General features: G+C 52.0%; 3 protein-coding genes across 13 annotated transcripts in view; 1 reads left to right on the forward strand and 2 right to left on the reverse strand.

The window, feature by feature from the left end:
* Positions 1-2,330, reverse strand: part of SLC39A11 (solute carrier family 39 member 11) — a 427,475-nt gene extending 425,145 nt beyond the window's left edge. The window contains exons 1-2 of one of the 7 annotated variants that reach the window (XM_086687907.1): positions 2,091-2,168; positions 441-660 (exon numbers count right to left, since the gene is read on the reverse strand). In XM_086687907.1, the coding sequence (XP_086544033.1) occupies positions 441-534 (94 nt within the window). In that variant the 5' untranslated portion in view covers positions 535-660; positions 2,091-2,168. Of the gene's footprint in view, positions 1-440; positions 661-2,090 lie in introns of those variants that run through there. The other 6 variants (XM_086687913.1, XM_086687908.1, XM_086687914.1 and 3 more) reach the window with 6 other exon arrangements.
* On the forward strand, positions 1-13,523 carry COG1 (component of oligomeric golgi complex 1). 3 transcript variants are annotated; one of them, XM_025927742.2, is made up of 14 exons: positions 1-346; positions 3,676-3,920; positions 4,071-4,252; positions 4,398-4,568; positions 6,393-6,549; positions 7,133-7,343; positions 7,707-8,498; positions 9,043-9,189; positions 9,641-9,802; positions 10,841-10,968; positions 11,423-11,531; positions 11,986-12,095; positions 12,176-12,254; positions 13,334-13,523. In XM_025927742.2, exons 1-14 carry the CDS (start codon positions 32-34, stop codon positions 13,469-13,471), a joined length of 2,946 nt encoding a protein of 981 aa, XP_025783527.2. In that variant the 5' UTR covers positions 1-31; the 3' UTR covers positions 13,472-13,523. The 3 variants fall into 3 exon arrangements, with proteins under 3 accessions (XP_025783527.2, XP_086544027.1, XP_086544028.1); XM_086687901.1 differs by having other exon boundaries at positions 9,641-9,796; XM_086687902.1 differs by lacking the exon at positions 1-346 and adding an exon at positions 3,239-3,463.
* VCF1 (VCP nuclear cofactor family member 1) overlaps positions 12,364-15,433 on the reverse strand; it is a 17,150-nt gene continuing 14,080 nt past the window's right edge. For all 3 annotated transcript variants that reach the window (XM_086687918.1, XM_025927744.2, XM_025927745.2), the window contains one exon: positions 12,364-14,778. In XM_086687918.1, the coding sequence (XP_086544044.1) occupies positions 14,548-14,778 (231 nt within the window). In that variant the 3' untranslated portion in view covers positions 12,364-14,547. The remainder of the gene's footprint in view (positions 14,779-15,433) is intronic.

A 15,433-nucleotide genomic window follows, 5' to 3' on the forward strand; every position in this document is an offset into this window, starting at 1 on the left:
AGTAACCCGTCGGCCGACTGACCCGTCTATCATGGCGGCCGCGGCCACCTCTCCCGCGCTGAAGCGGCTGGACCTGCGCGACCCCGCGGCGCTCTTCGAGACACATGGGGCGGAGGAGATCCGCGGGCTGGAGCGCCAGGTTCGGGCCGAGATCGAGCACAAGAAAGAGGAGCTGCGGCAAATGGTGGGAGAGCGGTACCGCGATCTGATCGAGGCGGCCGACACCATCGGCCAGATGCGCCGCTGCGCCGAGGGACTGGTGGACGCCGTGAAGTCCACCGACCAGTACTGCGCCCGTCTCCGCGAAGCCGGCTCAGCCGCCCCCCTGCCGCCACGGGACCCGCAGGTCAGCCCCGCACCCTCGGTCCCGCCCCCCGCGGACCCGCCCCCAGCCCTCGGGCGGCCACGGGCCAGTCCCCGCCCCCCCGCGCGAGCCTCACCTGCCGAGGGAAGAGCCTGCAGCCGCATTTCTGGACTCCCTTCCTGGTGGGGGGAACACGGCTGTCCTGCCTGCGCTGGCTGCTGATCCGTCATTCCGCTCAGGAACCTTCCCTGACTTCCGGGCCCAGATTCTCTCACCTCCCTCGTGGGTTCGCTGGGCTCTCCCTTCCAGCTTTAGATGAAACGCCAGGGTCTCTCGCTCGGCAGTTCAGCTCATCCCTGTATAATGTTTCCTGGCGTTATTCTTAGAACACATCTCTCCCTTACGTTGGTCCCTTCCCCTTATGTCGTTCCTCATCCCGGTCTCGAGCCCACCGCATTCCCAAGAAGAAGTTCCATGATCCCAAACACCTATTCTACCCTTTGTTGGCGTTGTTGCACGACAGTACCAGCCATCAAGCTCTCATCTTTCAGTAGTGGAACATTTTCATTTTAGGGAGCTAAGGTTATTCTTTTTTTTTTTTTTTAATTTTTTTTTCAACGTTTATTTATTTTTGGGACAGAGAGAGACAGAGCATGAACGGGGGAGGGGCAGAGAGAGAGGGAGACACAGAATCAGAAACAGGTTCCAGGCTCTGAGCCATCAGCCCAGAGCCCGACGCGGGGCTCGAACTCACGGACGGTGAGATCGTGACCTGGCTGAAGTCGGACGCTTAACCGACTGCGCCACCCAGGCGCCAAGGGAGCTAAGGTTATTCTAATCAAGTTACCCTAAGTGTTTTCCTCCTGAAATGCTAATGATTAGGCCTGATGTGGAAGGATTCAGCCCTAAATTCATCCTAATATATTCGGAGCAGCATTTTGTGTTCCTAAAGAATGTTGACTTAAGGATGACAAAGTGAAGGGGTAGGGAGGGTCAGAAGAGTAAACATGGAATTTGTTCTTAACAAGTGGGGAGAAGGAACCTTAGAGCGACATGTTAGAACAAGTTGCAAAACTACAATTTAGCTCCAGTTTGGAACTGAAAAATCCAAGTCAGTAGCCAGGGCTCACGCAACAGAACCATAGAAGATTAGAAATATTTTGCTAATTTTTGAAATGAGAAACCTCATCCCTCTCCTCTGTTCATTTATATATGCCTCCTTTTAGTGGCCAGCCTTTCCTATAACGGAGTTATGCTTCAGGTTTATTAAAAGGTAACTTGTGGGGCGCCTGGGTGGCGCAGTCGGTTAAGCGTCCGACTTCAGCCAGGTCACGATCTCGCGGTCCGGGAGTTCGAGCCCCGCGTCGGGCTCTGGGCTGATGGCTCAGAGCCTGGAGCCTGTTTTCGATTCTGTGTCTCCCTCGCTCTCTCTGCCCCTCCCCCGTTCATGCTCAGTCTCTCTCTGTCCCAAAAATAATCGTTGAAAAAAAAAAAAAAAAAAAAAAGGTAACTTGTACCGTGCCTGACCTTAGAAATATATTTTTTATAGTTATTATTTCTGATTTATTCTCAGACTCACAAATATTTGCGTGCCCTCTGTGTTGAAGGCACAAAGAAACAGAATCCTGCCCCCACCCCGCCATTCCTGCTCTGATGGAGCTTCCAATCTAGTCAAGGAATTAAGTCCATGAAAAGTTGATGAGAAAAATATAAATACTTCAGAGTAGCAATAGAAAACATTTTAGGATAATGTGTGATCGATTCCAAAATAATTACTAACATTTACCATAATATTTCCGAAGGAAGTCACTTCAGGGTTGAGTCTCAGTAAGGAGGGGCCGTTGTGATGGATGAAATTTGGAATATGGATCTGGAGTATGAAAAGACAATTAAAAGTCGGTAATCAATTTGATTAAAGCAGGGGTTCTCAACCTTGGTGCTGCTGACATTTGGGGCTGGATCGTTCTTTGTTTTAGAGACTGTCCTGTGCATTGTGGGATATTTATAAGCATCCCTGGCCTTGACCCACTGGACACCAGTAGTACCCCTCTTCTCCTTTCTGAAAATCGAAAATGTTTCCAGATATTTCCCGAGAGGATGAAATCACTCCCCTCCCCGCCACAGTAGAACCAACGGATTGAAGGGTCCCTGGAAGAAGGTACTTGGAAGGACAGGAAATCTTTGACAACCAGGCCAAGTTACTAAACAGCGAGGAGCCTTTTAGAAGGCTCTCCCTTTGAAGGAGATTAATCTGAAGGCAAAGGTAAAGGATAGATCGGAGGCGGTAGAGAATGAACGCATCATGAGCGAAATGTTTTTGGATTAATGAGTGGGAGACGATAAGGACCTGCATTAGAATCCTGGAACCTAGTAGTGGAGACCTCAGCAGAACCACCGGAAGGACATGAATCTCCTGGGAACGTGGGAGCAGAGTGGTGGTGTGCTGAGATATGTTTGGAGGTCAGATGACTGAGATTTTTGGGGAGGGCAGTGAATTTCGTCTTGGACATACTGATTACAGAATGGCAGTGACACTTAGCAGGCAGGCAGCAGAAGAGGCGTCCCTGGGACGCAGGAGAGTGGTGAGGGCTGAAAAAGACGTGATAGTAGTGGTCTGCTTAGAGGTGATGCTTCAGGGCACAGAGTCCTGGAGTAGGATCGTGGACTGAGGTGGGCAGAGGCGTGAGGACTGCGCCACGCGGAGGGGCGGTAAAGAACAGCCGGCAGAGGGGCGCCTGGGAGGCTCAGTCGGTTGGGTGGCCGACTGCGGCTCAGGTCATGATCTCGTGGTCTGCGAGTTCGAGCCCCTCATCGAGCTCTGTGCTGACAGCTCAGAGCCTGGAGCCTGCTTCCGATTCTGTGCCTCCCTCTCTCTCTGCCCCTTCCCTGCTTGGTCTCTGTCTTTCCCTCTCTCAAAAATAATAAACATTAAAAAAAAAAAATTAAAAAAAAAAAAACAGCTGGCAGAGAAGTCTATTGAGCACTCAGAGAAGCAGGAGCAAATGGGGGAAGGCGGAACATCAGAAAAGGGAAGAAGAAAGCCCACTGGAATGGTGGTCCGCAGGGCTCTGTGCCGTGGAGACCTCTCGAGGCTCGCTGATCACCAGACTGCGAGAGGAGGACCAGATCAAGTCCACCTCTCCAGGAGACCGCGCAAAGGTGCCCCCAACCGGGAGGAAAAGCCAGTGCGGCTGGACAGGACTCCTGTCTCTGCTGATTCTCTGCCCCAAACTCTGATGCCTAGCCGAGCGGCATCAGCCTGAACAAAAGCTTGTGCCCTACGATACCCCCACGCTTCCCCCCGAGCCTGCCAAACGCTGACCCTGCATCTGTTTGTTCTTCTGACGTGGTTTCCGTGCCTTTCCCTGCAGCCCCAGCGGCCATCCCAGGAGAAGTTCTACAGCATGGCTGCCCAGATCAAGCTACTCTTGGAAATTCCTGAGAAGATCTGGAGCTCCATGGAGGCCTCTCAGTACCTCCATGCCACACAGCTGTACCTGCTCTGCTGCCACCTCCACAGCCTGCTCCAGCTGGATTCTTCTGGCTCCCGATACAGCCCCGTCCTCTTGCGATTCCCGATACTCATCCGGCAGGTCGCAGCAGCCAGCCACTTCCGGTAAGTGGACCCGGCGTGGCGACCGGCTCCGGGCACGGCCACGCGCCACCGCTACCGGGTCGTGGAATAGGTCTTCTCTCCTGATGTACCAAGGTTCTTCTTCCCAAGATGGAAAAAATTCCCCGTTGACCTCTGTCATTGTCTTTCTAGGTCAACTATTCTGCACGAAAGCAAGCTGCTGCTCAAATGCCAAGCCGTGTCTGACCAGGCTGTAGCCGAGGCCCTGTGCTCGATAATGCTCTTAGAAGAGAGTTCTCCTCGCCAGGCCCTAGCAGACTTCCTGTTGGCCAGAAAGGCAGCTATTCAGAAACTCCTCAACCAGCCGCACCACAGTAGGTTTGGCTTCTTTCCAAAACGTGGTCCTTAAACAACGGAGTGGAGACGCATGAGCTCAGGGAGACCGAAGCATCTGGGGTGTTCCCTGTTTCCCATTTGACCACAGGAACTTGTTTACAGGAGGGTGGTTTCTTCTCGTAGGTACTGGCATCAAGACTCAGGTCTGCTCGTTAGTGGAGCTGCTGGCCACCACTTTGAACCAGGCTCATGCTCTTTTCTACACTTTACCAGAAGGCCAGCTGCCAGATCCGTCCCTGCCATGCGGCTTGCTCTTCTCAACTCTAGAGACCATCACGGGCCAGCATCCGACCGGTGAGCTCTTGGCCAGCCTTTCTCATTTTCTGGTCATTCACCTGTTGTCTACTGAGTGTCTACCGTCTGCCTGCTGCGGTGCCGAGCGCTGGGGATACGGCAGCGCGTGGGACCAATGCGGACCCCACCTTCGTGGAGGTCACAGTCTAGCGGTAGAGGCAGATACCGAACTCACAAATACACACACATCCGTTGGATATCGACATTGGCCACTGTCATAAAGGCCAAGCACAAGTTGACTTGGGAGGGACTTCACCAACGATGCTTTCCTTGGAGAATGGTATTTAAACTAAAATCTGAAAGTTCAGTAAGAGTTAGTCAAATGAGGGAGGCAAGGAAGAGAGTTCCGGGCAAAGGGGATGGGATGTGCAAAGGTCCTGAGGCAAGGAAGATGTTAGGATATTTGAGGGAGTAAAAGCAAGCAGGTGAGGCTAAGGGTTTGGGGTAGGGTCAAGAGCAGCATGGGAAGAGATGTGGCCAGTCTGTCAGATGTGACCAAATAATGCAGAGCTGCGTGGACCAGGCTAGGGAGTTTGGACCTTATCCAGAGAACAGTGGAGAGCCTTCTAAGACCTTCCAGGCTTGTACATCCTTCTGTTATATGTCCCCATACGTCCTGTGCTTTTATTTGATCGCATTTATCCTAATTGGAATTAAACTCATTTGGCTTTTATGTGGCAGTGGCTCTTCGTGGGGTCTGGAGTGGATGTGGAGCGCTCACTTGGGAGGCTGTCATCATGACCTAAGTGGCAGACGATGGGGGCTAGTTGGACAACTTGGACGTCTGTTTAGCAGGGGATTTGGTAGATTGGCTGTGGAGGGTGTGGGAAGGAGGTGTCCGAGTCTATTAGAAAAGGAGCTGGTCTGAAAGGGCTGATGATGAGCTCACTCTTGAAAATACTGCTTTGGAGACCGTTGAGCCCTTGGAATGGGAGTGTGCACTGGGCAGGCGGCTACAGGTCCAGAACAGAGCAGTAAAAGGTCTGGCCGGAGACACACATCTGTGCCTGTGGCTGAGGCCTTGGGGATAGGTGACATCATCACAGGAAGAGGATGACAGAGGACTGTGCTTCAGGGGACTCCAGAACTCAGAGGTCAGGCAGAGGAGACATGGCCAAAGGTAGAAGGGAAACAAGTAGAAAGTGGGGACAGCCATCTGGTCATTTTCAGAGAAACGTGTATTACGTAGTCTCTTCCAGCTAGGGTGCCACTTCCTTATGCCTTGGCTTCCCTCTAGGTGCTTCCATTTCATCCTTTCCCCTCCCATGAAAGGTGCCTATGGGCTGATATGTCAAGGCTTTGGAGAACAAGTACAAGGGACCTCAGAAGGACCCCTGTGTTTCCAGCTCCGGAGGGTGTTTGCCTCCCAGAGTTGCCCCGCAGACGCTGGTGTCCTTCTTGAAAGGTCACCTCTAAGGAGCTACAAGCCACTCATCAGGATGAGTGGTCTTCAGTTCTTAGCTCTTCCAGGTTGCTCAGAGGATGGTGAGGAAAGGGAAATGATCGCCTTTTATTTTGTGACAACGTAAGTTCTGCCTCTAGGACGTGGAGGGCACCCCAGTACTGCTCCTGCCCCCTGCCTCACCCCGCACCTTTCCTCCCTGCCTTTCACCTTCTCAACCGATATGGTGTCCATATTGGCGGGAAGCTGCCAGCTCCCTGAGGACCGTCTATTCTGTACTTCCCTTTCCCCCCTGTTTCAGGGGTGCGGCCTGACCTGGCCAGAGGAAGGCAAGATGATTTTTGGAAGTTCCTTCTGGGTCCAGGTTGTAATATGCCTTCCAAAGGATGGCCCCGATTACCTGTCACTTGGCCTTCTCTTAGGGAAGGGCGCCGGTGTTCTGCAAGAGGAGGTGAAGCTGTGCAGCTGGTCCAGACACCTGCCGGCATCCGTCGTCCAGTTCCAGCCGGCTCTCCGAACCTTGGCACAGCCCATCAGCCAGGAGTACCTGAAAGACACGCTGCGGAAATGGATCCACATGTAAGTAGCCAGGACTTTCCCGAGGCTGGCAGGACCCACTCACGTAGCCACAAGAGGGGCCGGTGAGGCCACGGAGGAATGAGGGGAAAGCCGGACCTTCTAGGTGATGCTCTGCATGCCGCCCACTGGGTCATGCCAGTCACTCACTCTGCCACCTGTCACTGCCCTCGGGGGGCTCGGGGGGGGGGGGGCTGGTCAGCCTCCGCTGTAGGAGAACCAAGAAGGAATTCACCTTCCAAAATATTCCCAAAGGAATATATCCTGACAGGGAATAATCCCTACAGGATTGCAAGAGTTCTGCCACTCCTAAGCTTTTACTTAGTGCAGCGGTTTTTGAAGCCATTCTAGTGGCCCGTAGACGTCCTTCCAGGTAGATACCTCGGGGAGGCAAGGGTGGGCCCCATCCCCCAGTCTAGCCAGAAACGCCGTCTTTAGTGCATATTGATAAATACTCTGAGATACATATACGTTTATATATTGGGACCCAAGTAAGAGGTTTTCCATTGGAGTCCTGCTCTTTTTCTTAAGAAAGGTGTGAAAACCACGAGTCTAATAAAGCCCAAGAAAAATGACTTTGTTGCAGGTGTAATGAAGACATTAAAAATGGGATCACCAACCTGCTTTTTTACGTGAAGAGCATAAGAGGGCTCGCAGGGATCCGGGATGCCATGTGGGAATTACTTACCAACGAGTCCACCAACCACAGCTGGGACGTGATATGTCAGCGGCTTCTGGAGAAGCCACTCCTGTTCTGGGAGGATTTGATGCGGCAGCTGTTCCTTGACCGGTTACAGGTGAGATCACTCGGTCCGGTTGACTTCCGGCCCGTCCTAGTGTGATCTTTTGACTGTCACTTCTGTCACTCCCTGAGTCTGTCCTCTGTCTGCTGACTCAGGGGTGGCTCTTCTGGGTAACGAACCATAGAAATGAGCAGAGATCTAGACTGTGGTACAGAAAGAGACGCGGCCTCTGTCAGGGGGTCGGGCATGTGTCCGGGGCCGTCAGCAACGACCCCGTTCTCTGCCGACACCACGTGAGCTCTCTGAGCATGCCGGAGGACGTGCGGAGCGCGAGGACGGCGTGCCAGCTGGTGCCGTGGCTTTGAGATGTCCTGACAGGTCACGACTGGAACGCTCGCTCCTCTCGCTCTCTTTCAGACCCTGACAAGAGAAGGCTTCGACTCCATCTCTACCGGCTGCAAGGAGCTCCTCATTTCCGCCCTGCAGGAGCTCGAGAGCAGCACCAGCAGCTCCACTCCGAGTAAGCACATCCACTTGGAGCATAACATGTCTCTCTTCCTCTGGTCCGAGAGTCCCCAGGACTTGCCTCCCGATGCTGCCTGGGTCAGCGTGGCGCACCGGGGGCCGCGTGCCGGCAGCGGGCTCTCCATGAAGGCGCAGGCGGTTAGCCCCTGCGTCCAGGACTTCTGCTCTGCCCTGGATGCTAAACTGCAGGTTCAGCTGGACGACCTCCTGGCCTACCTTCCCTCTGCGGACTCGTCACTGCCCAAGGACGTCTCCCCCGTGCAAGCCAAGAGCTGTGCCTTTGACAGGTACGCGGATGCCAGCACCGTGCTGGAGCTGCTGCAGGATCAGTCCGTGGCGTGCATCGAGCGCATCACGGCCTGCATCCGGGCAGAGCTGCACGGCTCGGAGCAGGTGGTGCAGGGGCAGCGGGATGCCCTCGACAGTGTCCAGCTGCACGCGGTCCTTTTCATGGCCAGACTCTGCCAGTCGCTGGGAGAGCTGTGTCCCCATCTGAAGCAGTGCGTCTTGGGAAAGTCCAGGAACTCTGAGAAACCAGCAAGGGACCCTAAGGCTCTGAAAAAGCAGGGAAAGGGGACCACTCGGGAAGTACTTCCTTCGCAGGCCAAGTGGCAGGAAGTCAAGGAGCTCCTCCTGCGGCAGAGCGTGATGGGTTACCGCGTGTGGAGCTCGGCGGTTGTGAAGGTGAGTGACCGACCCGTCGGCGGGTTCTTCCCGTGCTCAGCGGCGACCCCGTTTGCCTCCCTTCTGTCACGTTCCAGGCTGGCCAGCCTCAGCGAGGGCTTTCCGCACTAAGGGAGAAATGATTCTTATTTCACGCAGTTACTTTTACTTCTCTGCGATAGTGAGATGGCTCTCGCGTACACATTTCTCCGTTCACATTTTTAGCCTAGGTTTTAGAGACAGAAACACCGGCTTTTTCTCCTGCCCCCTGATAAGAATAAAAGAAAGACCTCTCGGGGCAAGGGTCTGTATTTCCTGCTCTTCAACCTGAGTATCATGTTCTCTGGGGTCCCCACTGGCATCTTAAGGAGTGGCCGCTGACATCTGTAGGGTAGTTACAAAACTCCCATTACTGCCGCACGGAATCAGCCCAAGAGTGACGTTTCCACTCAGCAGGGCACACGTGATCTAAGCAGCAGAAGCTGGTCTCGAGATTACCCTGGTGGCTTGAAACGCTCTATGGAGGAGCTAAGGGGCCTATTGGACATTTGCCTCTTATTACCAGGTTTTGGCTCACGGATTCACCCAGTCGTTACTTCTAGACGATGCCGGCTCCATCCTGGCCACAGCCACCAGCTGGGATGAACTAGAAATCCAGGAGGAAGCGGAGTCTGGCAGCTGCATCATGTCCACAATCCGACTCCCTACACAGGTTAGCAGGTGCCCCCATTGGAGCACCTGTGGCCTGGACAGGGCCAAACAGCCCACTCTGCGGAGAGGGAAAAGACGAGAAAATCAGTCAGCACACGGCTTCTGAGGAAGAGCCGGAAGTGGTATTTATAACTTCCATCATGGGGGTAGAGTGGACCGAGGGCCGAGGAGTCAGTCACTTAACGATCCTTTCCTTGTGTGTCCCGGGCTCTGCTCATTAGACGGCTGTTTACCCTAAAGTGAAAACAGCGTAAAGCACAGTGCCACCTGCCGGGCCAAGCCCCCGGCCACCGTGGGGATGGCAGCGATTGTCACTTGTATCTGTTGCCGGGCCTGCTGTGAGGGGCTGACTGGAGGGTCAAGGTCCCGGCACGTGAGCCTAGTAGGGATAAACGGAGCCACTTTTACCAACTGGCGCAACTTGGTGACTCGACGTCCCTTTGTTCTTTTAGCCATCCTGGTATGTCCAGTCCTTCCTGTTTAGCCTCTGCCAGGAGATTAACCGGGTTGGAGGCCACGCTTTGCCAAAAGTGACCCTGCAGGAGATGCTGAAAAGCTGTATGGTCCAGGTGGTGGCTGCCTATGAGAAACTTTCAGAAGAAAAACAGGTGAAGGTTGGTGTTTGAATTTTTTCCCCGCTAAAAACAGAAATAAACACCTTAGCTTTTTCTGGGGCTTGGGCAGTTCCCATCAAGGATTCCAAGCGTTTACACGCAGCACGGGCTGTCTAATCAGTAGCGGCTTCCCGCGCCGTGAGTTCATCACACCCATTCTCGAGGATCAAGCAGGTGTTCACTAGAAGGCAGTTCAGTGGGAAAGAAAAAAGGCCTGGTTTCCGACCCCAGCACTGCCAAGTACATGCTGCGGCTTTGGGCAAATTGTGACACTTTCTCCGTTTCTCCGGAGTCAGGTGCGGTCACTCAGAGAGCTGCTTGGGAGGGGTGGAGGGGGACCATGCCCAGCGCAGCATGTGGCACACAGAGGTACCGGCTTCCGGGAGCTCCTGTGTCCCAGCCCTCCACCCACCCTCCCCTTCTCTGGAGCGCTCTGCCCTCGGTTGATGTCCCGGTTTCATTAGTGACATTTTAAAGACAGGACCACCGGGGTGCCTGGGTGGCTCAGTCAGTTAAGCATCTGACTTCAGCTCAGGTCATGATCTCACTGGGTTCGTGAGTTCGCGCCCCACATCGGGCTCTGTGCCGACAACTTGGAGCCTGAAGCCTGCTTCAGTTTCTGCGTCTCCCTCTCTCTCTGAGCCTCCCCTGCTCACACTCTGTCTCTCTCTCTCTCAAAAATAAATAAAGATTAAAAAAAATTTTTTTTAAAGACAGGACCACCTCCTGATTTGGGGAAGAATTCAGCGAAGTCTCCTCTCCTGAGCTGCCTCAGAATGCCTCTCCTTCACACAAGGAGCTTTTTCCCCTTTTAAAGGGCAGTCTACAGCCCCCAAGGCCTTTAAGGTTTTTAGTTTGGTTTAAGACAAACTTTCGAACATAACCTGTTCTTTTTGTTGGTGTTGTGAGACTGAACTGCCCTCATGAATATAAAAGCGGCTGCCTCTGGAATAAGCTGTAACTCAAAGCATGAAGCTGTTTATTTGGCTCATATCACAAGTCTCCCTTAACAGGTGGGGGTGGGATATTCACTTACAGAAAGAAGGTGCGTTCCCCATGACCCAGAATCGGGCCCTGCAGCTGCTTTATGATCTGCGCTATCTCAGCATCATTCTGACAGCCAGGGGTGAGGAGGTGAAGAGTGGCCGCAGCAAGCAGGACTCCAGGTAGGCTCCCGCCACGGGCTCTCCCAAGTGCACACAGCCCGTTCCAGAAAGCCCCCATGAGGCAGCCTCTCGTCGTGCATTGGTTGTATTCGTTTTAAACAGGAAGTGCTCATATTACCAGCTAGATAAAGAATAGCCACCTGCTGGGTAAATGCCATGGTCAAGTGTGGTAGGTGGAATCTCATCCCTCTCTCCTCTGAGTCAGCCAACCAGCTCTTGGGCAGAATTTGAGCCTGTGGCGCTGACCCTAACAATGTGAGGAAGGAATGGACTTCAGACATCTTAGCAGGTGGAAGCTCTTGGGATCACTTCAAGTACCACGGGCAGTGACAGGTGGTCCCGAGCCAGCAGTTACGACTACGTCCAAATACGGGGTCTCTTTAGCATCGAATCGCCTTAAGGGGGGTTTCTGAGCTAGAAAACTGGGTAAAGGAAATCAGAATCCTTTTTTCAGAATTGAGAAAGTGGCCGACTCCCTGGAAACACTCATTGACCCGTTTGACCTGGATGTCTTCACACCACACCTCAACAGCAACCTCACGCGGCTGGCGCAGCGAACCTCGGTAAGTCACGTGAGAAACGTGCTCGTTGTGAAAGCGCGCGCGGGCTCAGGTTACCACGCAAACCTGCCTCTGCACTTAATACCCTGGAGGTGGTGCTGGGAGGGGGGCGGGACCCAAACCACACAGTTTAGTTATAAGGGCCAAAAGAGGATTAGATAAAACCACTGCTGAGGCAACCACGGTCTGACCCCTGGAGGCGCAGATAAGGATTATTAAGGTTTTATGAAGGTCAAGGCCTCAGGAAGAGAATGAAGTAAAAGAGCCATGTGACTATACGGTTCTGACCCGTGGGCAGTGAAAAAGGTAATTTTGAAGCATTAACACTCAAAAGAACGTTCCCCAAAAGGCTGGACGGAAACAAAGTAGAGCTTGATTCCTAGCCAGGGGTTTTTCTCTTTTCAACTGGACAGTAAAAAACCCGGCGTGTTACTGCGCTCCATTTCTCGTCTGTCAGGTTCTGTTTGGATTGGTCACTGGTACAGAGAATCAGTTCACGCCCAGGAGCAACACGTTCAACTCCCAAGAACCCCATAACATACTGCCTCTGGCATCGAGTCAGATCAGGTAATGGTTCTAAAGATGTTTTAGCCGGGCCCCGAAGCTTCCTGTTCATGCCCCTGAAATTCCTTCACCTTGTCTTGGAGGTTCGGACTTCTTCCACTGAGCATGACAAGTACCCGAAAGGCCAAATCAACCAGCAGAAGCATCGAAACAAAAACCCAGGTTAGTGCACAGAGTGAGGGGTTCACCCCTGTTGATCCTGTCCCCACCTCCCACCAAACCACCCAATTAGCTCCCCCTTAAATAACCGATAAAGAACCGAATGACAAAATGCACTAATGCTGCTTTTAATGGCGGCGCAATAGAGAAGTACAAGGTTTCACTAGCTCGAGCTGATAGAAGTTTTAAAAGATGCCCATTTACACTGTCAAGTAGCCTCATAATAGGAACGTTCTCTCAGACTGCCAAGGCTGTAAAAAAGAGGCAGGACAGGATGGAGATTATTTCTTGTAGGGTGAGAGAGTTAACTGCTAACCCAGCGTGATGACTGTACTTGTTTGGGGGAAGAAACCATTCTGTTCTGGTGGTGGTTTCCTCTTCCATTTCTTTCAGTTGGGTGGGAAATTAAAGGGAATTTGCTCTGAGTTTGACATTTTCTTGTTAATGCGCGTTTTGTTTCAGTTGACTGCCATCCATTAAGCCCGCAAGAGTCCTCCTGGGTATTTCTGAGTTGTGTTGTGTACACGCGTTTGAGCCCAAACAGCTTGTCTTCTTTCAGCATTTAGTTGTGTTTGCTTTCTTGTGAGACAAAATATTAGCAACGTATCCTTTCCATCTTCCCCGCCATCAAACCCATTAAGACCCAGATTCTCATCAAACATCTGGTTGTCAAATGTGGGAGATGGTAGTGAAGAGAACGAGTTCCTGCACAGACCATCCCCTCCACGAGCATGGGCCTGTGCCAGAACTTCCCCCCCGAACTCGGAATGTCTCTTCAAGTAACTGACCGTAAGTCCTGTCCGTAGGAGAGGAACCGACCAGGGAAAGGAGGTACATATGTTTACCCTTTTCCCAGGAGAGTTCTCACCTGGAAGCGTTAGTTGTGTCACATAATAGAATCGCATTTTGTCCCCGAAGGCCTTTGCCAATCTTGACAAAGAGCAAAGGCCCCTTCCTAGAGCTCTCCGTGCTTCTCAGATCTGCTCGTGTGTGCTGTGTGGACTCCGAGTGCAGTGGCGGGGGGTGAACAGGCAGGAGGGTCTGGGTAGACTCTAAGGCACTTTCCTCTACATGCGTGGCAGGTTGGCCCCCCGGCACTCTCCCGAGCAGGTGACCCGACGCACCCTGGCTCCTTGTTCAGACAGCTGGTCAGTGAGGAAGAAGACGCGTCTACGCCTTCGTTATTCAAGCTAGGTTGGCTCTCTAGTATGACTAAATAACGTGGGAACATAGCCATCCCTCTCTAAATAAATACTACATCACTTCTTCTAACGGTGCCTCTGCTCATTTATTTCTAAGCCACACCAGTCTTTCCAGTTTCAGCGGTGGAATGTGGCCCCCGAATTACTGTTGGGGGTTTGCTTTAAGCATAAAGTGAATCCTTGTCCGACAGTCTCATGATACTTGTGACTTCAGACAGCAGTTCAGAGAGCCTACACTTGGTCAGCGTTCAGCAGCGCCTGAATTCTTGACCCCCAAGGCGGACTCCCAGTGAGATCACAGAAGCTGCTGGCAGAACAAGTCTGTGAGTAAGACAAAGGTCATTCGTTATGTACTTCTCGACTGTCAGATCTGTGCAGTGTTTTCTACTAAGTCTGAGATGTAGGCTTTGGAGGAGTAACGGTAGCAGAAGTTATCTGGGTATACAAGTCTGAAAGAGATTCTCTCTGGAAATACAAATATATAACAAAGAGAGAAGATGGTTATTAGCAAGGGTGCTTCCCTTCCGCGGTCTAACTTGGATCTGATTGTTCTCCTGTTAGAAAGGACAGCGTACTTTCAACAGGATGTCTACATACTAAGAGGTAGTATGGCAGTTAATTTCAGTGCAAGACTGAATCAAGCTTTCTAAATTTTGGAAAAAAAAACTTAGGTTTTTTTCATGGAAACTAGATACTCTTTGCTGATTTATTGAATTTAAAAAATTGAAGATCCCGCATTGTTAAAAGGCCTTTTTACATGAAGTAGAATTTCTAATTGACAGATTTGGAAACCAATCTGAACTGGACAAACTATGGATTCAACACGCAGATGAGATTTCCTCATACCGTTACCTCGACATGGATGTGATACCCACCCTCAAAAGAATCCTATAAAAAATTGCTTCGAAGCCCCTTTGAAATTGCAATAGTGCAGCAAAACCACAAGTAAACAACTGCCTGTTAACCTGCTCTTTCAAATATAGACTGAAAAGCCAACAGGCATATTTTTGTGCAATTTTTTAAAACATCGTAAGTTGAAATATCAAATCTGCACAGCGCTGTCCCTTCACAGAAGGCAAGAAACTGCCGGCACATCATGTCGGAGGCCGTCCCCGGTGCTGTAGGCTGTGGAAGTGGGCCTCCTTCAGGGTCTGGTTGATGCGGAAGTAAGGGCCTTGGCACAGTGCAGACTGCTCAGGAACAGGCTGAGGGGTGTTAGGGCCGGACCCGGCGCCCATGTGGTTCAAGCTGCTCTCCGGCCCGCTTGCCCTGTCCGGGCTGTTGATGCTGCTGCTGCTGCTGCCGCCGCTATCGCTGCTCGAAGACTGGGAGGAAAAAGAAACGGGAGCTCCGTTAGGCTGTTTTGTTTCTTCGGAACTTCACCGTGGTTTCATTCCCAACACCCTATTTGAGAGTATTCTTGCCATCTGCTTTGAGGAGCGCCAGCATCAAAACAGACCGCGGGCTTTAGAGCTTCACAAAGCACAGTCACCTAGGAGACTTCGTTCTATCCTCACGACCACCACGGGAGGCTGAGTGGGGCCAAGATCCCCATCACATTCCCAGAAGCGGCAGGGTCCAGGATTCAAGTGCAGGCCTCTGACCGCAAACCCTCTCCACTACACCCGAGTGCCTTTACACATCTTCTCTACCTGCGAATTTTATCGTTCATTCCGATAATGTCCAATCATCAAACGAGGAAGTGTTCAGCTTCCAAGGCAAAGTATCAATCACTGGTACAGGGGACAGACGTCATTAACAAATAAAATGGCTTCTGGGCACAAGTCTCAAAAAATCTGGAACAATTTCCTGGTTATCATCTCATGGACACAAAATGGTATCCCCTGGATGCAGAACACACATCCTGAAAGACTACAACATACTTCTTCTAAGTTACAGTAGCATTTCTGCAGCTCCAGATGTGTGTGGGCAAACATGCACAAGCATGCACAAGCGTGCCTAATTTTTAAGGTAGCGAAC

Source organism: Puma concolor, chromosome E1 (genome assembly GCF_028749965.1).
Source record: "Puma concolor isolate L17-30 chromosome E1, mPumCon1.1.hap2, whole genome shotgun sequence".
NCBI classification, from domain to species: Eukaryota; Metazoa; Chordata; class Mammalia; order Carnivora; family Felidae; genus Puma; species Puma concolor.

Coding starts and splice junctions, on each gene's coding strand:
- COG1 (XM_025927742.2), top strand. CDS start 32: ATGGCGGCCGCGGCCACCTCTCCCGCGCTGAAGCGGCTGGACCTGCGC. Junction 347..3,675: donor TGCCGCCACGGGACCCGCAG/GTCAGCCCCGCA, acceptor CTTTCCCTGCAG/CCCCAGCGGCCATCCCAGGA. Junction 11,532..11,985: donor GGCTGGCGCAGCGAACCTCG/GTAAGTCACGTG, acceptor CTCGTCTGTCAG/GTTCTGTTTGGATTGGTCAC.